The sequence below is a fragment of the Apus apus genome, chromosome 1 (assembly GCF_020740795.1).
Source record: "Apus apus isolate bApuApu2 chromosome 1, bApuApu2.pri.cur, whole genome shotgun sequence".
Classification (NCBI taxonomy): Eukaryota; Metazoa; Chordata; class Aves; order Apodiformes; family Apodidae; genus Apus; species Apus apus.
This window is the reverse complement of record NC_067282.1, coordinates 69,758,780-69,782,569: the sequence shown is the minus strand read 5'-3', so window position 1 is coordinate 69,782,569 and position 23,790 is coordinate 69,758,780. Positions and strand designations below refer to the sequence as shown.

At 46.3% G+C, this 23,790-nt stretch overlaps 1 protein-coding gene across 2 annotated transcripts in view; it reads left to right on the top strand.

Moving 5' to 3' along the window:
- Positions 1-23,560, top strand: part of IGSF11 (immunoglobulin superfamily member 11) — a 109,584-nt gene extending 86,024 nt beyond the window's left edge. For both annotated transcript variants that reach the window (XM_051608497.1, XM_051608498.1), the window contains exons 2-7: positions 16,438-16,601; positions 17,827-18,034; positions 18,821-18,976; positions 19,962-20,084; positions 20,302-20,452; positions 21,136-23,560. In XM_051608497.1, the coding sequence (XP_051464457.1) occupies positions 16,438-16,601; positions 17,827-18,034; positions 18,821-18,976; positions 19,962-20,084; positions 20,302-20,452; positions 21,136-21,586 (1,253 nt within the window). In that variant the 3' untranslated portion in view covers positions 21,587-23,560. The remainder of the gene's footprint in view (positions 1-16,437; positions 16,602-17,826; positions 18,035-18,820; positions 18,977-19,961; positions 20,085-20,301; positions 20,453-21,135) is intronic.
- The last annotated feature ends 230 nt before the right edge of the window (positions 23,561-23,790 follow it).

Genomic DNA, 23,790 nt, shown 5'->3' with positions numbered 1-23,790 from the left:
ATACATCTGCATCTCGAGCAGGACTGTGCTGGATTGCATGTTCATTCGTAATTGTTGCTTTCCTTACTTTACAGTCTTGGAAAACATATTGGAAGTTGGCCACCTTTTCCCCCTCCTGCTTAGCACTTCCCTGTCCTCGAGGAGGACTCTCTTCCATCCCTTTTCTGTGTTCTCAGCTTCCATGGGAAGCTGTCAGAACCTTTCTTGGTGTGGTCCCTCATGCAAAGCCAAGTCTCTGTGAAGTTTTGGTGATACAGTGACTTCACTGCCTGGTGAACAAGAGGAGAATTTGGGAAAGAAGCCAAAGCGTGATTCTACTACAGTGATGATGATGATTATTATTATTGCCATTAGCAAATATGGCAGGAAAAGTTATGATAAACAAGGGAGATATAAGTGCATTTTGTACGTGTTTAATCTTCTCTGTGTGTTTGTTGTTTTTTTTTTCTTTCTTTCATTTTCTCCCTGGGGACAAGTACTGCTTTAAAGCCAGGGACGATCATCGTTTTTGCTTGGAGTCTGATGACATCGGGGTTGCCCGTTGCATGGTGCAGCTCAGCATATTCAGCCTCACAGTACCTTTCATGCAGCAGGCAGCAGTCTCAACTTCAGATGAGAAGTCCTCTACTCTGATGGCATCTGGAGGGTCAGAGAGGCATCACTACAACCCCAGGGGGGACATCCCCTCCAGGAGTTATGTTTGCTGCTTGCGTACCTTCCTTGGTCAGGAGGTGCGTGGGCAGGGCTCGCCTTAGCTGGCACTGAGGTTCATCTGGTGTGGACCCAGACAGCTGCAGGTGAGGGCAGCCTCCTGGGGATGGTCTCAGGTGGAGGATTTGGAAGGAAATGAGCCTGTGAGTGCAGGATAGGAGAGAGGTTGCTTCCTGTTGGTAACAGCCAGTGCAGCCCTGCTGAGGTGGCTTTTAAAAGCATCGGTGCTTAATAAGGCAGTTTTACCCCTTATGGTAAATGACGTGGTTCCACAGACTCTGGAGATGGAAACCTCCTGCTCAGCCTACGGTAGCTTTGCAAGACTGCAGCTGGTGAGAGAGCAAATAGCTCAAAAAATACTTCTAAAAAACACAACACCTGCACATGCTGCCTGGTCCCTTGGTCCCCCCTCCTCAGGCAAAAAGGGTACACCAAAAAGTAAGTAAAATTGAGAGGTCAGCCTTGTACTCCATGTTTCTAAATGAGAGCCTTTGTAGGAAGGTAGTATGGGGCAGTTTTAGATTTTTAGTGTGTGCTCTGAAAGAAGTCCTCTGCCACAGTGTGTTGTGGCAGCCCAGACTGTATCAAGCAAAGACGGTTCTTTCCTTGGGGCTGTGCATCCCACATCACTTTGTTAAAACTAGGGGTGTTTGCAGGCACCAGAAAGCTCAACGCTGGGACTGACCTGCAGCATTTTATGTCAGTCCCTCCCCAGCATTGCTAAGGCATTCAGACAAAGGTTGAGGCCAGTGATGATTTTGATGCCTGTGCAATGGATCTGGTTTCAAAAAGACACAACTGGCCAGGTTGAGTCAATCCATGACCTTGCACCGTTAGCCCCTGCTAAACAGGGGAGTGCTGTTTGAAAGTGTGCTGCTTGTTCCTGTTGGCTCCATATTTGCTCCCCAGGACTACAGTGAGCAGCAGTACTCTGAAATGGGACTCAGAGGCCTCCAGAATGAGCCTTTACCAGTTCTTGGGAACCGCAACAAGGTTTCTCTGAGCTTAAAGGATAATTGGAAAGAGCAGTACCTGATCTTGACTTCAAGAGGAAGGAAAGAGTTTGGAGAGACTTCTTTATGCAGAGTAGCATTGGTCTGTGCTTTTAATAATGCAGTGGACTTGTAAGTGTTCCAAACTGTGAGATTTTGGAATAAATTTTTAATCCAGAGTTTAACATTAAAGATTAACATGTGTGTTTTGAATTTCAAAAAGGAAAATTACCCCCGAAAGGCTAAAACTTCCCTCAGTGGCTTTTTACAGCTTTGTTATTTTTTTTTTCCCCACTGGGTGCATTAAAGCAAACAAAACAAAAACAAAGAAAAAGGAAAACCTGGCATCCAGACTGTGCTTGGGGAATTTTCAACTTGTTGTTAAACCAGTGTCCAATTGAGCTCTTTCATATTAATGCTGCTCTGTGTGCTCTTAGACTTGGCAGGACCAACAACATCTGTGTGAAAAGCTGAGCCAGCTGTGCAGAAAAAATCTTTCCTAGTTCAGAGCAGTTGTGTACTTTGCTGCTTGGGTCTAGGCAGCTTCTTGTACCTCCTATAGACAGAAAATCTGTAAAGTACTTTCCTGAGATTCCAGCTCTAAAAGACAAGAGAAGCTTGTAACAGCTTTATGTTTGCAAAAGTTAGCAGCTTTTGTAAAAGGGAATTTAGGACATCCAGGGAAAGGAAGGAGAGAGGGCAAGCATAGAATCAGACAGAACTGTGAGGCTTGGTCGCCCAGAGTTAACTCTCATGACTTGGCATAAGAAAGGAATGGAGGGAGGCACTTTGTTATGTACAATAACAGCAGCTGCATTCACAAAGCCTCTTTCCTGAGTGTTAGGATGATACTGTATCTTTTTGGAAAACCTCTTTAAGAAGTTTGGAGTTCTGTGAGCATCTGACACATTCTTGAGGGTAGTGCTGCATGCCCCCTAGCCTGGAGCACTTTGGGGCAGGACCTCTTGCATAAAGCATTTGCTCTTACAATCCTGCTGGCCTCCAACAGAGCTGAAGGTAGTGAACCTTCTTGGTTATTTTTTTTCCCCTTGATGAAGTATGTGTGTGTTAATTTGAAATCAATACTAATACTTGGCATAGTGGTGGAGAGCGAGATTAATAGGCAGAGCAAGGTCCATGAATCATGTGCTGAAATGCTGTTCTTGTCCTGCCATTGACCTGCTGCATGGTGTTTGGGTGAGTTATATCCTCTCTCCACCTTGGTTTTCCTCACTGCAAAATGGAGACTCTCTGCATTGCCCAAGTCCTTCACCTGCGAGCATATTTTAGAGCTACTGGTGCAACTTTTTGCGCTTGAGCTTTTCCAGCAAGATGTTGAGTACTCTACTAGAGAGCAGGAGGGCTGGGACCAGCTGGTGATGAGGATTTTCTGTATTTGTGACACGTCAGGCCCAGTGATCTCAGCTTGGGTGCTTAGAGCTGCAGATGCCCCAACTCTGGGTACGCTGTGAGCAGGGAGAACCTCCCAGCATTAGGGTTTGTTTTCCATTGCAGCCTGTGCTGGCATTATCTGCACGGCAAAAGGGCATGGAGCAGGCGGACAGCAGATCTGCATTAATCTGGCTGCACATGTTTTATGTATTGGTCCTGCTTCCATCCTGCAATGTGGGAATGATTAGTCCAAATGGCTGGAGAGTGAGGAACTGATTTATAGTCAGCAACACAGTCTTTGGGTTTTGGGGCAGGGAGGCGGAGAAGACAGAGCCTTCTGAAGGCAGGGAGCAGGGAGTGCATCTTGTTCGGGGAAAGGACAGCAAAGTACATGATTGGATGTGTTCTTGTGGCTCACGTGTGGAAATGTCTGTGCCTGCCACTGGCCACTTGAGCAACATTAGGACTAAACTTCACATGGAAACACCTACAGCTACTGAACTCTGCATGTTTCCAGGTGAAGGTTGGGCTAGAGTCACCTATTCCAGGGAAGTCCTAGTGTCTCTGTTTTGTTTCACATCACAGTGAGAGTCCAGATTTTTTAGTGGAAATCAGGGAAACTTCCATTAGGAAAAAATACTGTTCACATGACATTGAAAGGCCATAGCCTATTAAGTATGTATATGTGTGTATAACACTGTGCTGTTACTGCATAAACTTATATGAAGTCAGAATTTATGTAATATCTCAATATATAGCAAAAGTGTAACTGGATTGAAATGAAGTGCTTTTACCTTTTTGAACTGAAGTGTGCCAATATTGCCATAATTAAATGGGAAAGCTGAAGCAATTAATTTTGACTTCAGTCACTGAAAATATCTTAAAAGTTGATGTTCTTACAACCTGTTTTGATTTTATTGAAAAGTTGGTGGTTTTTTTCCCCAGTGGAAAATTGTCCTTTTACAACCTCTTTCAGATAGCTCAGCTCATAATCTGAAACATTCAATTACTGACCTGACATTTGCCAGATCAGAAGACAAATTTGGGTTTTCCTTTCTCTTCAATTTAAATGAAAAAGAGCCTGCCTTTTTTGTTTCTTTCCTGTTTGTTTTTAATAATTTTAGTAATTTTGCATTCAAAGTAGTTTGGGATTAACCAAGTTTAAGATATGGTATTGTAATGTCTTTGAACATCCCCATTAAAGCCACTTTCAATCTGACTGCTTTCGGAGACTGAAAAATATGCATTTATGCTTTTATCAAGCTTGTTTTGAGCATCATGTATGAGACAGGGGAGTTTCACAGTGATTGTGCATGTTCTCATACCAGTGGGTCACAGGAGTTTTGTTATCAAAATGGATCCAAATGTGATTAGATCTTTAAGCCTTGATTTGGCAAGACACTTACACATGTGCTTAATTTTAAAACATCATGTGTATTTCCAGTGATTTAACTGCCTTTAGTGGAATTGCTAGGATATAACAAATCAGGCTGGGCATTAGTGTGTCTGGCTGTGGGCACTCTGCTGGCGACAGTGGAGGTGAAGTAGGACTCACAGCTGAGTCACAGAGCAGGAAAACTTCGTGGGGAGCTCAAAGGCATGATGAACATCAAACAAGATCTGCCATGTATTCTTTCACTTGCGAAGCTTGTATACTCCATAGAATGAGAGCATTTCATAAATGAGACACAAACCTGGAGTAGAAAGCAGATAGCTTACTTGTTGGCATTGCCTCAGCTGAAACTTGTGGGTTGCTGGAGTAAATGTTTAAGAATCTGACACTCATCCTGGTGACAGTCCTTCCTGACTTCAAGGACTATGGGATTGGTCTTTTTTTTTTTTTCTTTCCTCAGAAATGGCTGGTTTCTGTCTCCTCAAGTCTTGCTTCTATTTTAAATTATTTGATTTTTTTTTGTTTTGTCTAAGTCACCTCTTTGTTGAGAGACCAAGCCTTCATAACCCCCCATGGGCCATCATAACCAACCATGGGGTGATGATGGTACTGGAATATCCTGGTAATGGAGGAAGGAAGCACTGGGGGGCTTGGATATGTGGGACTGTTTCTTGGAAAGTTATTTCCTGCCCCCAGGCCCTACTGTTCCTGGTCCCCTGCACTTCCTTAACCCCAATCCCAGCTCCTACACGGCTACTGCAGCCCCTCATTCCTCTCCCCCAAATTTTCCATACTGGGCTGCCCATGGCCTGTCTCCAGCCCCATCCAGGTCTGACCCAGCTTTTTCTCTCCCTCTTGCAAGGAATCTGTCTCAGGTAGGAAGTCCCAGCTCCTTGGAGCCCTCATTGCTGACCCCAGCCGTGCTGTGACCTTAGTGGCTTTGTTTCATACATGTACCCCTGTGTGCATGGGTGCGCTCCTGTTTGTGGTGGAGCCCATCAGAGCCTGGGTGAGCGTGTTCCCCTCAAGTGTGGGTGCATTGTGTTCCTGTTATCTTGCTGCCTCAGCATTTCTGGAAGATGCAGCAGCACCAACAGGGCCTGGGTTTCATGTGGTCACCTGAGGTTCCCAGAGAACTCCCGGAGGATATTATTGGTGTTTGCAGGGAGGGAGCTGCACAGCATCTTGTCCCTGCATATTCACCCATCCTGTTCCCAATAGGCCAAGCACTGTCCTTTCTCTGTCCATCACTCTCTGCTCTTCCTTCTTTTGGGGGACGATGGACATAGGTCTTGGTGTTTTGGGTAAAAGTAGTCAGACCACAGGTTGGGACTATTTTCACTGGAGTTAGACCGAATAATGGTTGTGTTAGGGTAGGTAAAAAGACATCAGGTGTGAGTTTGCAGTCTGTGTTCAATGGCATCTTTGCTTTAATGGGGGCAGGAGGTGGAGGGGTGTGCAGAACCCATATCTCTTGATGCATTCTGTGCTGAAGTGTTAAAAAGTCACTGAGAAGCCAGTTCTCCTTCCCCCATTCCCACCTCTTTTCCCATGGAGCTGCACCCCACACTCTTGCCTCTCCTCACCACTCACAATTTGTATATTCCAGCCTGCCCACCCATTCATGCTGCCTTCCCCTGTGCCAGCTCCCCTTATGGGGCTTTAATCTTACTCCCTATGGGCTCTGTCCTTCCCGCTCAACATACCACTGAACATATTTAAACCTTGAGCTATTTTCCCATATGAAACAGTTTATCACTACGTTGCACTTTTTTTTTCTTTTTTTTCTTTTTTTTTTTTTTTTTTTTAAACCAGGAGAAAAGGAAGAAATTTATTCTTTTGACCATAAATCATTTACAAAGCTGCCAGGCTGTTAATGTATTTTTTATGGCTTGGCAAACAGAAAACAGGAGTGAGCGTCTTAGAGCTTTAGTGACCTGTTTTAATTTCAGCTTCCTAAACCTGACTCTCTGTCCCCCAGTCTTGGGAACAGATACATTTCTCTTGCAGAGGCACCGGTGGATACCTTCTCCCAGAGGAGGCCACTCTGCTGTGTCAGCAATGTCACGTGCTGTTGCCAGCACTTGGCACCACTCCTCGGCGTGACACGTCTTTGCTGACTGGGCTGTGCTGAGAGAATAACTAGCAAAGAAATGGAATGGGCAGGGAGGAACTCGAGGCTATTTTTGCCTTTAGATCCTGGGAAGAGCTCTAATTAGACTCCTGCTCTGGGGTAAGCAAGTTACATACAGCTCTCTTCTCATCCCATTCAGCCTCGTCCTGGACTTTGCATGTTGTGTGCTCAGCTGGCCTCAGGTGTGGTTGCAGATACCCAGGGGGATGCTTTCAGAGACAGGGACTGGCCATAGTGGTGCTTTCCAAATGTTAAGAGCTGGCTCCTGTGAGGTTTTGCAACCTGCTTCAGGCAACTTAAGCCAACATATGCCTTCACTGCTCTCAGTCAACTTCATGCCTTTTCCCTCTTTTAAGAAACATGGATACAAACCTTTGCTTTAAAAGGTACGTTTTCCTTTCCAATGTGCTGTGACAAACAGTGAGATAATTAAGAGGAGGGATATGGGAAGTTTATGTTGGCGTCTGATCTAGATGAGTGGGAAAGTCGGCAGCTCTGAGCTGTTGTTGTAGGCTGTTTGCAAACTCAAGCTGAGCTTCCTACCTTAAATGTGCTTGGATGAACATTCGATAAGCTTTCATTCCCAAGTGACTTCAGCAAAAGTGACTGGCCATGGTTATTTAAAATGTTCCCACCACCAGACATTCATTGCTGTTGGATGATTCCTCCACTATAGCAGTGAGCAGAGTAGGACAGCGTGTCTGCAATGCAGCTTTTCCCTTTCTCAGCAAAGCAAGTTAGCTTCTTCTTACCTCTTCCTCAGTGGGTTATACTGATTAATACCTGGCTGTGAGATGGAGGCAGAGCTTGCTTTCTTTCTTTGCTGGTTTTGGGGCAATAACCTTGTGCTGAGCGACAAGGCAAGCAGCAGAGGATGGCAGCATCCTAAGTTACTGCTGCAGGATTCCCCAGAGCTGATCTATCACAGGACAAGGAGTGAAGGAGAAGGGACTGTGTTTGCCAGTGTCAGCTTAGTAGAAGACAACGAATAAGGAGAAACTTTTCTGTGCCCAGCTAGACTTGCACTTTCTCCCTTGCCTGTGCCTGTGATTTGGAAAATGGTGCTCCAAGCATTTCTGGAGGACTTTAGGATGGAAAGAAATTACTAGCACCCTGTTGCAAAGACACATTTCCCTGTTTGTACCTTGGGCATGCTGCCTCACTATGGCCTTCAGCCATCTTCTGTAGACAGACTGCATCCTCCTGATTTTCCCACCAGAGTCCAGAGGGGATGAGTCATTGGTGACTCTGATGCTGGACATAGCCAGGAAAGGGCAAAGCTGTCACCAAACTGTCCCACAGGTTGGGTTGAATTAGGCTTGCCTATCCTTCCCCTTTTTCAACTCAAGGGAGCAATGAGTAAGCACTTGAGTGAGTTCCTGATCCTCTCTGGGTCCCTTCTGGTCTTACTCATCTGCTAAAGAAAAAAAAATCCCCAACCTCAGTAGTGCAGCTGCTCCTTGAGTCCTCTGGAAATGCTGTGACTTCAAGGACTGCCAGCTCAGATCGCAGCAGTCTCTGTTTCCAGCCAATGCTGCATGCATCACAGGGAAGTGTTAAACCTTTCACAATGGACCTAATTGTGCAACACTATACCATGGAGAGGGGATTATCACATGTCCTAGAGCACAGCGATTGATTAGTTTTATCCTAGCTAATGTCATTGTAGATGCTATTTTCGTTCTTATCAATGTCCCTTCCTATTTTTATAATCTTGCTATAATACAACGTAGTTGTGGGTTTTATGGCTAACTCGCGTGCATACTGCATCCAAGGCAGCAGACATGCAAGGTGATGATCCCAACTAGCAGAAGCTGTGAAGAAGATAGCTCTCCTGGCATCTCTAGCCAGGATGGGTAGAGACAAAAGAGAAGTCAGTACTGGGAGTACAGCAGGAGTCTGGAATTGGAAGCGACCTCCTGAGTTATTTGGCCCCTGACCCTGCTATCACCAGGGCACCTGTAAACCAGATTTGGGTTTTTGTTTCAAATTCGTACATATCAGGAAGGTGATCTAGCATTATGCTCTTCTCAAAGCTCAAAAACCTCTTTCACATTTCAGGACTGTGACTAATTACACACATCCATTAAGATCTTTCGGAAGAGAACTGTTCAGGTTACACAAAGAGCTTAGCATAATGTGATCCCTGCTATGTGGAAAGTGCAGCTCCTCTTGATTTCCCTAGCAGGTTTGATTGCTCAGCAGTTCATCAAACCAAACCCTTGAGGTCTAAACTCTGAGGATACCTGGAGCTGACTGACTTGCTCAGCATGACTGAGGGAGAAATGGGCAGAAATGGGAAAGGAATCAAATTCCTCAGTGTGTTGTGAGAGCCCCTTTTTGACCCCTGCAGGAGTTAGTCCAGCTTCTCTGACAAGGACATGGGAGGGAACTAACACCATTCTTGAAGTATGCATCACTAAAAGCTTTCCTGCCTTTTCTGTTGTTGTTGTGTGGGTTTTTTGGTTGTTGTGTTTTGTTTGTTTGTTTGTTTTTGTCTTAAAGTTCAGTTTTCATCACCTCTACAGCTGCAGGTTGAGGAGATCAGGAGGAGGGAGACGTGCTCCATGTCATCTCTATCAGATAGTTGTTAGAAATCCTTCTTCCAGCTGGCCTGCAGAAAAGACCAACTTTTTAAAGGGATGATGGCAAGGGTGATAGTGACCATTATTTGCCAGGCCAACAGCTGAGGCCAGAGCAGAGTGAGTCAGTAGGGAATCCCACTGTTTTCTTTCTGTCTAGTTCAGATGATCAGCTGGTGGAGTTATTGACAAGAAACATTGCAGGTTTGAGTTCAAGACCCTGACATTGTGTTTTTCTCCCTGGATTAGTGTCTGGTAGCCTGTGTATCCTACAGGGTGGGTAGCAATTCTGAGGTTGCTTTTAGTGTGGTAAAATGGATCTATTTACTTGGGAGACTCCAGGCTGGAGGATGACTAGATACCACCAGCTGTGTCTGATGATTTCTCCAGGGATAAATGTGCTTAGAGATTAACTTTTAACCTGGCTTTTGACCTGTGTTTAACAGAGAGAGTAATACTGTGTAGACCTCAGAGGAAAAATTAGTATCAGTGTAGGTTTAGCACCTGAGTTGCAGAGATTTTGCTCTAAAACCAAGCTAGATGTGACAGTTTTCCTGCTGTTTCTTCCAGTCTGTTCTGCAGAGCCAGCAAAGATAGGAAAGGAAGAGTTGGAAATTACTTTGCCTTATACACTGCCAGGTTACTATCACATTGTGTGACAGAAAGAATCAGCATGAGCCTTGTTTTGGGATATTGAGCCTATCTAAATAAAATAAATGAGCTTACTCCTAATAAATTCTCGGTCTGGTGTCTGAGACATTCAGCGTTTGATGCAGCTGTTTCAGAGAATAAAATGGTTCCGTTGCAACTTCTGTTTTTAGCTCTGAGCTCACAATCGTGATGGGAGAAGCGAAGGACATGCAGAAGGAGCTGGACAAGGAGAGAGGAAGTGACAAGGTTGGGAAATATGACTTGCATGGCTGGCTTGCAGAGAGGAAAGGGCAAGGGCCTAGAGACACCTCTGGTGAGAGCTCTGGGGATTACAAGAAAGCAGGGGCTGGTGAGTACTGGACCAGGCTGCTGAGCTGTGCCACACAGTACAGACATTATTTGGGGCTTTAGAGACTGAATCAGATAAACTTCAGTTGGGAGTGGCTTAGGCAGTATTGATTGGATCTTGAGGGGGAGCTACACTAGAAAGTCTCTCTCCCTGTTTTCTGACAGAAGAATGGTGTTTTCTTGGGTGTCCTCCCTGTACCCTGCGGGCTCTCTGGGAAGGCTCCTGCAAACTGTGGCAAGGAAGCAATCACTTTGGTTTGGATGAAAATTTGCCTTCTGTTTGGGCTATAGTGAGGTGGAGCCCTCCCTTCTTCTCATCATTGCTCTCACCTCCCAGTATAATTTTTCCAAGATCTCTACCAAGATCATGGGCATTAACTCAGACTTGTGTTACTTTGGAGTGCTTGGTGATGCTAGTTCCTTGAGCAAGATGGAGACTGTTGCAAACCGCCTCCAGACACTAGTGTGGGTAAATACTGCTTTTGGTAAGATAGATTCTGAACTAGCAAGTGTAGTGAATCCAGAATGACAGGAGGACACACAGCCTCTAGTGAGAATGGGGAAGACCAGACAGCTTGTTGAGCAGTGTGTTTGGGTGCTGTCATATCATACTGGATAATTTCAGTGTTATCAGGGCTTACAACTGCAGGTCAGGCACCTTCAGGGGCTTCTGAATGGCTGCTGCACTAGCAGGTCCTGTGGCAGAAGTACTCCCTGCATCTGTTACTGTGCCCTCCACCTATGAGTCACCCTGTCCCAGGTTGTGGGTTTTGCTGCTGCGCTGTGTGTTCAGTCAGCAATGTGACTTGGATAATTTGGGGTAAGAGACATTTCTTCAGCACGAAAAGCAGCTTTTTTCCCAGGCTCAGAGATATGAGGTGGGCCAAAGGTACAGTGACTTGTGTTTTTCTTTCATCTCAGGAAAAAGACTGCTCTGCAGTTTCTCTCCCTGTTGCCTGTAGTTGCCAGATCAAACGTTGTGTTCCTACCTTGTTCTTGAAACTTTTGAGTGACCTCATCTTTGCCTCTCTAACAAGGGAACTCAAAATGTCATATTGCCAAAGGCCCAGCACATGGCAATGGGATTGCTAATTACACTGGGATGGGGGATGCCATTCCCTGGGTTTCAAATGCAAGCTAATAGAGCTTGAAGCTTTATTCTCATTTACCCACAGCCACACACATTTCTGCACATTCTCCCTGGAGGTCTGAAGATGCAGAGTGCATAAAGCGAAGTTTTTTTTAATCTCTTTCACACCCTCATTTCTCCCCTGGCCATTTGCTTTCCTGGCTTGCCAACACTGCAGAGTGAACCTGTACCTTCACCTCTATGTATGCAAAGTCATGCTAGCCCAACCTCCCACATCATTAAGTATCAGGAAGTTGCCAGATGCTACTGACTTGCCAACATTTCTTAGGGGTACTTGCAAGGTAGAGATTGTCCTCCAGAAGGTGAGGCAGGGCAGGAGCTTGACTTTCATGGTGTGAATGACCCTCTAAATATTTTTGTATTTTTCTGTAGTCCTGGGGAATCAACATTCCTAAGCTAAATACTGTGGGGGAAGACCCTCTCTGTGCGCTGTACTGCAACCCAGCTAGTGACTCCCAGATATCTCACTGAGCATGGTTGGCTTGGAAAACCAGGTACTGGGGATGATCCAGCAGTAGAGGAGGACATGCCCTTAGCAAAATTCAACAGTGTGAAGACAGTGTTTCCTGAAGGCACAGCCTCTGAGGACCCTGTGGTCTGTGACTGTCATGGTGATATGGACTGGTGATGTACAACAGCTGTTCATGTTATAATCTGGCCTATTGATGTGAAGTGATGGTGGTGGAAGTCCTAATTTCACTCATGGCATTGTCAGCCAAGGTGATCTGGTGGTCTTGCTGGTGATCTCTGGAAGAGAGCTTAGAACAGCTTCAGTCAACCTAGTGTGAGTCAAAATGCTAAGATGTGCCCATGTCTTTCAGCTTCACTGTATCTGGTATATTCTGAAACCTCTCAGGCTTGCAGCCCTTGTAGGGCAGCTAGTAAACATGTGGTAACAACTGCCTCCTCGTTATGCCCAGCAGGGAGGCAAATGCTGGTTGCAGGACTGAGCTCTACATGCTTGTGTCACGCTGTGTGAACTATTTACATGGGTTTCTTCATGGATGCAAGGGAAAGAGCTGAATGTGCTACGTGGAACAGTGATAGTCACCCATGAAAACTGAAATCAGAATGATCTGTTGCCAGATTATTTGGTCCTGGAAATAGGAAGAAACTCTAAAAGAGCCTCTGTAGCCAGAACATCGTTCTGCTGGCTGATTCCCTTAAAAGGGAGCAAAAAAAATGGAGCATCCGTTTTAATTAGTGATGGGAGCTTGCTGTGCTGTGATCAAAGGAGAAAGACATTTGCAGAATCAAGCTAAGATCAAAGTGTCCTATGTACAGTAAGGGCCCTTTCCTCTTTCTGCTGACAGTGGTGTGCCCTGCTCTTCCTCCAGGCGTGCTGCTTACAGAGATGCTTAATTACGAAGTAAGGAGTAGGCTACACATGCAAAAGAGGGTGTGATGGCCACTGTAATCCAGTTCTAGAAGAGAATTTGGTGGTGATCGATTCTTGTTGTCTCTCACAAGTAATTAAACTTCTCTGAATGCTCAGAAAAATTCTGGATTGTGTACTTTCGCAAAAGGAGACCCTTTGCTTGATTTTTCTGACCTCTTCTGTGTAATTTGACTAACTAGATGGGGCTGTATGCACCAGCATATATCTATATTTGCATTTGTATCTACCCGAGGGAATTCAAGTCCTCATTCCTTAGGCTGCATTGAAAAATCACTATCCCAATAGATAAGCTACATTTGAAATATCTTCCTCCCTCTCTCCTCTGTCTCCCTCCTTTTGCATTAGTGCAAATCTACATTTTTGCAACTGCTAATTTTGAAATATTTAAACATGTAACATTTGTTTGAGTTTTCCTCCTAAGTGTCTTCCTGGGTATACAGGTTTATAAGTGTGTATGTCTTTGTGTGCATCCACTTGTGTTCTGGGCCATAATTATTGGTGTGGAAGGATGCAGTCATATAGATTCTTGTGTAGATGGACAAGGGCATGTTTTAGAGTATTACATTTGCTAGTAACCTGAGATAAGAAGAAAGACACTGTAACTTAAGAGGATTTGATCTTTGCCCTTCTAGCTGTTTCCCTGGGACTGGAGTCACATCCTGGTAACGTCCCCCAGTGCTGTGTTAACACACAAACCTACCTCCCTGTTTATGCTGGTGGAAGGGGAGTTTGCCTCCTGTATTTTGTCTCCTGACTCCCCTGTCACCTTGTCCCAACTTACTTGTCAGAAGTGGTTGTGTGTGTTTTCCCCACAGTGGTCCTACAGGTGCCACTAAGCTGAGCAAAATGAGTACTTGTCTTTGAGTGTTGCCTGCCTTTTATGCATCCCGGGCCAGAGAGCAGCTGACAGGCCTTGGGATGCATGAGGCAAAGACAAGTCTGAGGAGCTGGCTTGCCCAGTGGTTTAACAAGACAGAGACAGGACAGCATGATGTGCTGGTCTTGGCTGCCCAGTTTAAAGTAGCTGCCCTTGGCAAGAGAAGTGGACAGGGACTTTAGCTCTTGCTTAGTGCTCACCCCTCCTAGACACCACTCCATGGCATTCAAATTAAAAGGGATGCTGTGGTGCCTTGAAAAGAGGAGGAGATTATGGGGGCTGTGAGGTGCTGCTGGGCAGGAGTAGGGCACTGGCAAAGCAAGGGGAATATTATGTGTTTTCTTTCCTTTTAGAAGTTGTTCATAAGTAGATCGGGAAATTCTCAAATGTCTTGAAAATTATTTTTACAGTGAAGAAATTATATGTGTTCTATTTTAGTGGTTTTATTATTCTGCAGGATGTTTATAATCACCTAATAGTAAATATTTTGAGTAACAAGAGCATAGTTATGTATGAAAATCACATCATCTTGATGACTGAGTGATTAATGTAACTAATCCTGCAATGAAAAAATTAAACTCTAACTTTTGCAGTAAATTTGGTATGTAAATACACTTTCCTACTATTCCTGAATGACAAGAATTTGGATGTGTGGGTTTTGCTTGGAGGGGAAACTGGATGGGCTAAGGGGTGGAACTGAAGAACACCTGTTGCTATTCCAAAGTAAACGAGTAGTTGGTTTTCCTCTTGTGGAGAGCATCTCATTAAATCTACGCTGAACGTGGCAGAGGAGCTTTCTGCACCATGTTGGAGGGAGAGGTTAATCCAATAAATGTCCATGTTATTGTGACTTTCTGCACACTACTTAGCACATGGATGAGGCTAGACTGGATTAGTCACAGAAAGGCAGCCTTCAAATTTAGGCCTGCAGAAAAATGGTCCCTTGTCAAGGTCATGTTCAGTATGAGACATCTTCAAAGTTGATATGGATCACTTTTGGGTTTTGGACTAATGCCACTGCCTGGCCAGTGACAAGCAAATGAGGATTCCAAACCCATTGCTGATCTGTTCACTGACCACAGATGCAACTGGAAGGCAGATGTCTTGTAATGAAGGTGATACTTATTACTGGCTCTCCAAATTATTTTACTTCTGTTTGCTGCTGACAGCCTTGCATAGGAGATTGATGGATTAAGCTTTCACCAGCTGTTCCTCATCCAGGCACCTAATTCCCTGAGATGTTAGCACCAGAGATTAAACATTTCCCTAGGAATTTCCAAAATGTTATATATTTTTAAATATATTCCAAGCCTGTGAGGAAAGTAAGGCTTGGGTTTTATTTATGCAAAATGAGAATCTCACAGATTTCACTTAGAGGGACTATAATGGCATTTTGCCTGGCTCTGTTCTGAGTCACTTCTGAATCCTCCTTGAACTACTTGGGGCTCTAGAGATGGGAGATATGGAGGAAGGAATGGAAGTCTGGAGGAGGTTGCTGAGGATTTGCAAGCTGGGCTATCGCAGCTCCAGACCAGTCAGTCCAAACACAGGGACTCACCACAGGCTGTTCAGGTGCTAGAGACTTTGGATCTGCAGCATCTGAAGTTCAGCACTTCCAGGTTCTGAGCACTCAGTTAGATAGGCTGGGAAGGATCCCAGCAGACAAGCATGCAGGAGACCACTCACCTTTTTCTCAGAAATGATCCTGTTTGATTTCTTTATAATTCAGATAGAAACCTATTGTCATGGAGCATTTCACCTTCAGCAAACCAGTGTCTCTTGGCAGAAAAGAGAAACTTTGCTGGCAGCCCCTTCTGGAGTCAGCAAGAGAATAGTGCTGTCCACAGACCACACCTGGGTGCTAGCAACAGTCTGGTGTTGCCTTGGAGCTTGAAAACTCCTTGCCTTCTCCTCCAGCAGCATCCCACATATTTTGAACAAAAAAGTAGTGAGCTGTGATACAGAGAGATGTTTTTCATAGTCAGTATTTTGATTTTCTTGGAAAAAAAATTGCTTAAATAATTTTAATGCTACTAAAAATGGTGGTGGTCACTCCTTGGTTAGTTTCATTTGACAAGATTTTGGCAGTAGGAAGGGAGGTATTTCCCTGGGTGACTTGCAGTCTAAAAATTGCAGCCTTGAGCTGCTGCACTGGGAAACTGGGATTTATCAGGCTTTGAGCCCTGTCCAGCTTGTGTGGAATGCAAAGAAGTGAATGGTGCAAATGCTGGAAAATAAATGACTTTTTATGAGATCCTCCATTATCAGTAGTATTTTTTCAGCAGATAGAAATAGCTAGGCTGGAACAATTTTAGATTTTTTGACCCTTTAAATAGTACTAAAATGTTTCTGCTCATGCTGGACTTTCAGAGAGGCAGAATTCAGGAAGTAACTGTTCTTTTATGATACATGTTCTCTCTTCTTAACCCTTGGTGAGAACTTTCAGAATGCTGCTTCCTTTTCTGTTTCAGTGCTGTAGGGTATCATTAAGATTGATGGGTTTGAAAACATATTTCATTACCTCTTAGATTTAGCTGCTCTTATGGCCCCTTCCCCGTCGCCAAAACAAAGCCTGTTGTTTTCAGAGGCTCTGAAACTAGAGTGCTCTCACTTAAAAGGGCTGCCTACCCATATTTGCCTGTGAAAAGGTCTGTATGAGAGCAGCCTCATCTGTTGAGAGAGGAACAGAATTCTTTTTCAGCCTGAAGTAATGGGTAAGGGACAGCTGCCTAACTACAGGATGACCTGCATGTGTATGGGGTTTGAACTGGTTGAAATGCTTGAACTGGGTGTCCTTCTTTTTTCCAGGTCTGGTGTGTCCTCTGGAGGTGTCAGTCAGTTCAGGGAGCATCCAGGTTGCCCGAGGCCAGACAGCAGTATTGCCCTGCACCTTCACCACTAACGCTGCCCTCACTAACCTTAATGTCATCTGGATGGTCATTCCTCTTTCTAATGCCAACCAGCCTCAACAGGTAGGTCCTTTCTCACTGGCGCATGCATTTCTTTGGGCTTTCCTGTTCCTCACCCTTTTCACCCCAAGTCTGGATGTGGTCTCTTTACAGTGCTGAGTCTCTGGTTGTCTCTGAACATTCCCTTAATTGCTGAACATACCCTCTGGATCTTATATGAAAATGATTTATTCAATGCTTTGTTAACTGATGTGCATTGTGTCCTTGGCTGGATGTGCAATTGGGGCAGGTGTATGTGATACTGTATGACTGCCCTGGATCTCTGGTGGTTTTTGTGGGTTTTTTGTGAGCACAGAAGGTGTAATCCAGGTTTTGGTGTTCTAGGTATGGGATTTGGAGTTCAGGGAGCAGCTACAGGTTTGAACCTGTGACATTTATGTAAAATATATGCAGAACACATGGCCTGTCATCAGCTCGTTTCATCTTTTACTTCTCCTACTTTTTCACTGTCTGTTGTTCAGGAAAGTTCATTTTTATTAACATTAACAAATGAAGGTCTGTTGTGGTGGGCAGAAGAATCATAACCTAAGATCTGATGGCCTGCTTTGTGTCTGCATACTCTGGCAGAAGAAGAATGCCACTGTTCTGCAATGCATCTGTCTTGGGTCACACTGTCCCCATCACATTAGGTATTCAGTTGTAATAACCTGCACGGATCAGTACTTGCTTCTCAGAGTCTCACTTTGAGTACAGACTGCTATATGAGCTGTCTGACTGGTAGAGGCTGTGCAGGTTCAAGGGTCACATTGCCTGCCATTCAATTAATCCCAATGATCTCTAGTAAGCAGTGTCAAATCATGGCAGGATCTTGCTTGCTGGGATTCAAAATGGTACTGCCCACTTGGCAGAAGCTTTCCAGCAAAATAATCACTGACCTGCAGAGAGTCTCTACTTCTCTACATTGATTCTGTCCAGAGGGGTAATGACTACTATATGAAGCAGGTTGGCATTGCCAATTCAGCTGTGCCAGACTTGGGTATCTTCCTGGTTTGTTACCTCTGTGAACATTTTTGTTGACATAAAACAGGCTACAGGGTGTGTTCCTCCTTTAGAGAAATCATGCTAGGATGGATATGCCTGTGACAACCGTATACTGAGATTTGGTTATTTCAAGACGCTTTAGGGACTGGTGCTTTCATTTTTTGAAGCCCATGTTTTTCTTGCTCCTTGCTCTTTCTCCTTGCTCAGCTCCTGCAGAGTGTTGTTTGAGCCTTCCTTTCTTTTCCAGGTTATTCTCTACCAAGGGGGTCAGATCTTTGGTGGTGCACCCCAGTTCTACGGGCGAGTGGGGTTTGCTGTGACAATGCCAACCACCAGTGCCTCCATCTTCATCAACAACACTCAACTATCAGATACTGGCACATACCAGTGTTTGGTCAACAATCTTCCTGACCGAGGCGTCAGGAATATTGGAGTCATTGGACTTACTGTATTGGGTGTGTTTATTTGGATTATGGGGTGTGGGGGGGGAGGAACAGGGATAAGGGGCATAACAGTGCATCATAGCAGAGCAATATGTTAGTGTAGGCGTTATAGTCCATGGACATCCTGTGGTGAGAAACGGGCTGCCTTGCGGGTATTGGGGGAATTTGTAGGGCACATAGTCTTCATATGCAGGTAGGAAATAATGCAGTTTTAAAATATGATGGAGAGAAAGCTCTTATGGGAGCATTGCGATGTGGAAGTGAAAGGAAGTGTGAGTAAAGTACAAGGGCATCCTGGAGAGCTGAAGGGACCATAAAAGTTTTGTGCGTAGCAACAGGAGAAGAGAATTACTTTAGAACTTTGCTTCCTTTTCATAAAAGCACTTAGTACTAGATGGTCCCTAGGATGTTGAAGACTCCAGAGTGTGTGCCATTATGGGGATATGAAAGCAAAACCCAACCACAACAAATTCTCTCTGCAGCTGTTAGCTGTCACCACCCTTGCTGTCTCAAACATATAAATATTCACCTTTTTCACTCAGGAGGGGTCTAAGAATACTGGGTCCTATGAAAGTCAGCAGTAGTCTGTTAACTTGATGGGCTGGTGGGTCAGGAATCTTTGTGAGTTGTCACCCCACAAACCTTGATGGGTTGTTGTCTGCTGCCTCCCTCTTGTCCCCTTGGCAGCTTATGCCGGTTTCCTTGCTTTTCCCATCAGCACGTGTCCTGAAAGAGCCTCCACTCCACTGTTGGGTCATAATTCCTGATCTGCTGTCACTTTCCCCTCTTCTCTTGCAGTTCCTCCTTCTGCCCCACTTTGCAGAATCCAGGGGTCCCTGGATGTGGGCAGCGATATCACACTGACTTGCAGCTCAGAAGAAGGCATTCCCCGGCCAACATACCTCTGGGAGAAACTGGACAATGTTCCCAAGTTGCCCCCAACTGCTACACAAGGTGCTTGTTCATTTGATTTTCCTCTTATTTCCCAGGTGACAGCCTGGGCTTCCCTTTGTCTGAGCCACCAGAGGTGGCATGGCTCATTGAGTGCCTGCTGTCACTTGCCTGGTCACTTTATTGGAGTGAAGATTCCTAGAGGGAATAGGTACCCTCAGGTGGCCACTTACATTTTCATGTTGTTTTTGTACAGAAACATGTTTCCCATTGAGAAACAAGGGTCTGGTCAAATGGGAGAGGGATAACACGGTTGCCAGAAGCTGCCATGTGGAAGGAGATTTCAGCTGCTGGTTCACTTGCATTTTAAACCAAATGAAAAGCTCATAGATTGGAAACTGGGAGAAGAGAGGCAGAATCATCCCATGAAAAAACTATCAGCTTCACACACTGAGTTCGCTGTTCTCCAATAAGTTACTGCCTTTCAAATTTGTGTAAAAGGAAGGTTCTAATCAGACTGGGTATTGTCCAGCCCCACGTCCCATCTGTAAGATTTCTCCACCTAGCTGTTCTGAAGAAACATTGATAGTTGTGCTTTTGTCCTTTGTCTTGCTTTATTGTAAGAATACAGCAAGCATTCTAGTTTTATATAATTCAGGAATCAGGAAATTCAGCAGAGCAGGGGGTGGGGACCCCAGGGATGGGAGAGCTAGGAGTTGATCGCACTTAGGATTGAACTTAGCAGATAGATCTGGATATAGATAATTGCATATCTCTTCTTTCCTCCCTTTGTCACACAATGCTAAGAGTCTCAAGCTTTTCATTTGCAGAAATTCATCTATGAGAAGAAAAAGAAATATCTAGTGTAAGCTCCTTAAGACCTAATTTGTGTGTGTGTGCGTGCACGTGCGCAGTGTTTCCATTTCAAGGTTACTTCGTAATTTATTTATTTATAGTCTCACACCAAAATTCTCTATTTGCTGCCTTTGCCTTTTCAGTTTTCCTCAAGGTGAGAAGGGATTTAAATCCTTCTTTTCTCTCTGACTAGACCAAGTCCAAGGCACTGTCACTCTCCGAAATATCAGCACTGTGTCCTCAGGTCTTTACCAATGTGTGGCTTCAAATGCCATTGGAACCAGCACTTGCCTTGTGGACCTGCAAGTCGTTGCACGTAAGTTTTTTGCCAGCAGGGGCCTGACCAGCTCTGTCTTGTGACAGTACAGTGTGTAGCCATGTTTGCTGTGCCTCTCTATCAGCAGATCGTTCTGCCCTGGCGTGGGGATGTTGCCTTTGCCCCCCTCCTAATTCACAGTAGCTTGGAAAGCCTCAGGGATGGCCACAGATAAGCCCTGACATTTTCTCCATTCTCTGTTCAATCATTCCCACAGCCCATCCCCGAAGCATTGGCCTGATTGCAGGAGCAGTGGCCACAGGTGCTGTCGTGCTCGTTGTTTGCATTGTGTTGGTGGCTGTGGCACTGTTTTACTGGAAAAATAAACACAAAGAGGAAGAAGAAGAGGAGATTCCCAATGAGATAAGGTAAGGGTCAAGGAAAGCCGGTGGCAGGGGACCTCTAATCACCCAGCAAAAGCAGTGGCTTAGCAGAAAGGCAATCAGAAATCTTGCTAATCCTGGGTGTGTTCCCCTGGGCTAGGGGAAGATGTCTGTATACCTCCAGAAAATGGAAAGAGCAAATGAAGAATGGTAACTACAGATTTTGGTTTCAGTATTGCCTTTGTTGAGAGCTTTGGTTTGATGTTTTTAGCTCCATAGGAGAGTGATGTGGTGGGGATCCTGATGCAAAATAGCAGACAGTGATAGCTGAAAAGCTCTGGACGTACAAATGTGAGATTCTCTGGTGTTACAGCCACAGCATTTTACTCTGGTGGCTTCCTGCAGCTCCCTGCAGGATCAGCTTCTTTGGTTGCACAGTTATCATGACTGCTTGTGAAGTACCAGTGGCGGGGACAACCACTGGTTTTGCCCCCCTAGACACAAGAACATGGGACATTTGACCTCAGTGGTGGGTGCATGGAACAATTAATGTGCACAGAGATGGGTCCTTCAAAGCGGGATGAGCAAATGGGCCAAGGAGCAATGCTGGTTCACATTGGTGCTGTCCTTCACCTTGAATTGAGAAGGTTGACCCCAGCTGGGAGGTGGGTTGGGTGGGGTAGGTGTTGGGCAGGTGGGGCATCGTCCTTACCCCGTCTCCTTCCCAGGGAGGATGACCTGCCGCCCAAGTGCAACTCTACCGCCAAGACATTCCACGCCGACGCATCCTCCTCGGAGAACGACACCCTCACCTCCTCCAACACCTACAACAGCCGCTACTGGAACGACCCCAAAGCCAACCACGCCACAGACTCCTTCACCCGCTTCAGCAACAGCAATGACGCCCACCAGCCCCCTTTCTCCCGCTCGGGGAGCACGAGCACCCGCCCCGTCTATGCCAACGGCGGCCACCCGTCCCCGGCTCCCCCTAAGACGCTGGTGGTGACGGCCAGCACGGCCCCGTCCCCTCAGGAGGTGATCCGGAGCAACGGCTCGGTCAGCCGGAAGCCGCGGCCGCCACACACCCGCTCCTACGCGGTCAGCCAGGCCACGCTGGAGCGGATCGGAGCTGTGCCCGTCATGGTGCCTGCCCAGAGCAGGGCCGGCTCCCTTGTCTAGGGCCGTGCCAGCAGCCGAGAGCTGAGCAAGGGGTCGCTCGCACCTGGCGGGGCAAAGAGACCCTACTCCTTCCTGAAAGGTGGCGAGGCGGTGGAGGGAGACACACGCTTGCCTCTCCCCCCTGCCCTCCTCTCCCGAGGCTGCTGCTGGGAGAGCCCCGGCCGTGCCGTGTCCCCCCGGGCTGGCGGGGCTTCTCAAGCCGGTGGACGCTGCAGATGTGCCAAGGCTGGGCGAGCAGGGAGGTTGGGACGAGCTCCCTGGCTGCTGGGCCCCGGCCGGGACGTGCGCCCAGCCCTCACCTTGAGGGGGACTTTTGCTTTTGTTTCCCGTTGGTTTTGTTGGGGGTCGGTTCTGTTCATTTTGGGTCTTTCAGGGAGGTTTGGGGAGAGATATATATATTATTTTTTTTTTTTTTTTCTGTTGTTGTTGCTGTTTCATTTCCAAGAGGATGACAGCCTGCATTGGGGCAGGGTGGGTGAAGCAGGGAGGGGTGCTGAGGCAGGATATGCCTCATCATGGTGGCCCCAGCCCCCTCCCCACAGCCCTGGCCCTGCTGCTGGATGAGGGACTGCAGTGTGCCGGGGCTGGGTGTGAGGCAGCATGGACCAGGCTGGAGGGACAAGATGAAGGCACAGCCACCAGCCCAGCCAAGGGAATGGCTGGGCGAGGGCTTTGACCAGGGAGCATTTGTCTTTAATTTTGCAGTTCTTCCCCCATCCCAGCATGCAAACAAACACAGAGACACAGATGCAGATACGTGCAGACACACACAGGTCCTCTTCAGACTGGGTGCTTTTCCTGCACAACCTTGAGGTGCCAGCAGAGCCCTCTTCATGTCTGTGGAGGGGACAACCATCTGAGTGTCTTTCCCTGAGACACCCTGTGCCGGTGAAGACACATTGCTGCTGTTGGTGGTTTGGGTTTTTTTTTTGGGTGTTGCTGGGTTTATTCGGGAGGCAGAGAGGAGCAGGGTGGTTTGGCAGAGCCAGAGGCAGGTCCAGAAACATCTGCTGCCCGTGGGCTACTCTGGTTTGGGGCAAGTGGCTTCAATCACCACAGCTTTAGTGTTTGCATGGTGGGTTTTCCTAATCGGGCTATCCACAGCTGGCTGACATGGCAGGGCACACATGTTGTGCTTGGGGCCTTGACACAAGGAGGCATCACAGTTTTCATTCCTGCTTTGCCATACACAGAGACTTCCTAGGCTCTGAGGATGGCAGGATTCATTTCCAAATCCTTTTCCATAGAAAGAATAAAATCAGGGGCTTAATTTAAGGGTAACACTCTGGAAGCCCATGTGCTATCTCTCTGCCTCCTCTACTTCCTTCCATGATGCAGGGCTGGGTTCTGGTGGCACCTGCCAGTGGCTTTGCCATCTCCTTGCAGCTGGAGAGGTGGTTGTGGCTGGCACCTATCCTTTTTCTATTGCAACTAAATAGCCTTAATCAAAGCCAAGAGTTGAAACCGCTGAAGGAACCTGGTGCCATTTGGAAGGCTGGACTGAGGGCTGGGACTTACCCTCCTAGAGAGCACTGGCTCACGGGAGCTGTGCCTGGATGGGTATCTTGGCCCTCCTGCATAACTCCAGCCCTTACACATGTGAAGACAGCGGTCATCTCCAAAAGCACCAGAGTCCTCCCAGGTCTGCTCTTGGAAAAGCAATGTGGGGAGTCACAGGTGACTTTCCATAGCTCTCACATTGGAAAAAGGGTCTGTTTAAGCCAACAGACTCTTCCTCATCCCCACTTTCCTTGTCCTGGCACGGCTTTATTTTCCCTAGCAGTGCACAAACCTTGGGCAGGGCCTTCTGCCTGACTGGTACATTTCAAATGCAAGCACAGACTCTGAGGAAGAGGGGGGAGAGGTGAGGGCTGGGTTCCTACATGAACACACTGGCTTTTTGGGAAGTTGGGGGCTCCCAGACAGCACTAGGTTTGAAACTTGGCTGAGATTTTGTGCCTTCTATGCTTAAAATAAAAATAATTAAAAAAAAAAAAGAAAAAGGATAAAAAATAATCAACCTTCTTTCCTTCCCCCTCTACATCCACTCCACCCAAAGGGGGTGCAAACCACCATGGTAATGCAGGCAGGTGGTTGCTCTGTGTGTGTGTACACACGTTTCACCAGGGCAGTCTGCTTTCCTGCCTGTCTGCTCACTTTGCTGCTGGGTGGTAGGATTGATGGGGGAAGAAGAGTGGCTTTAG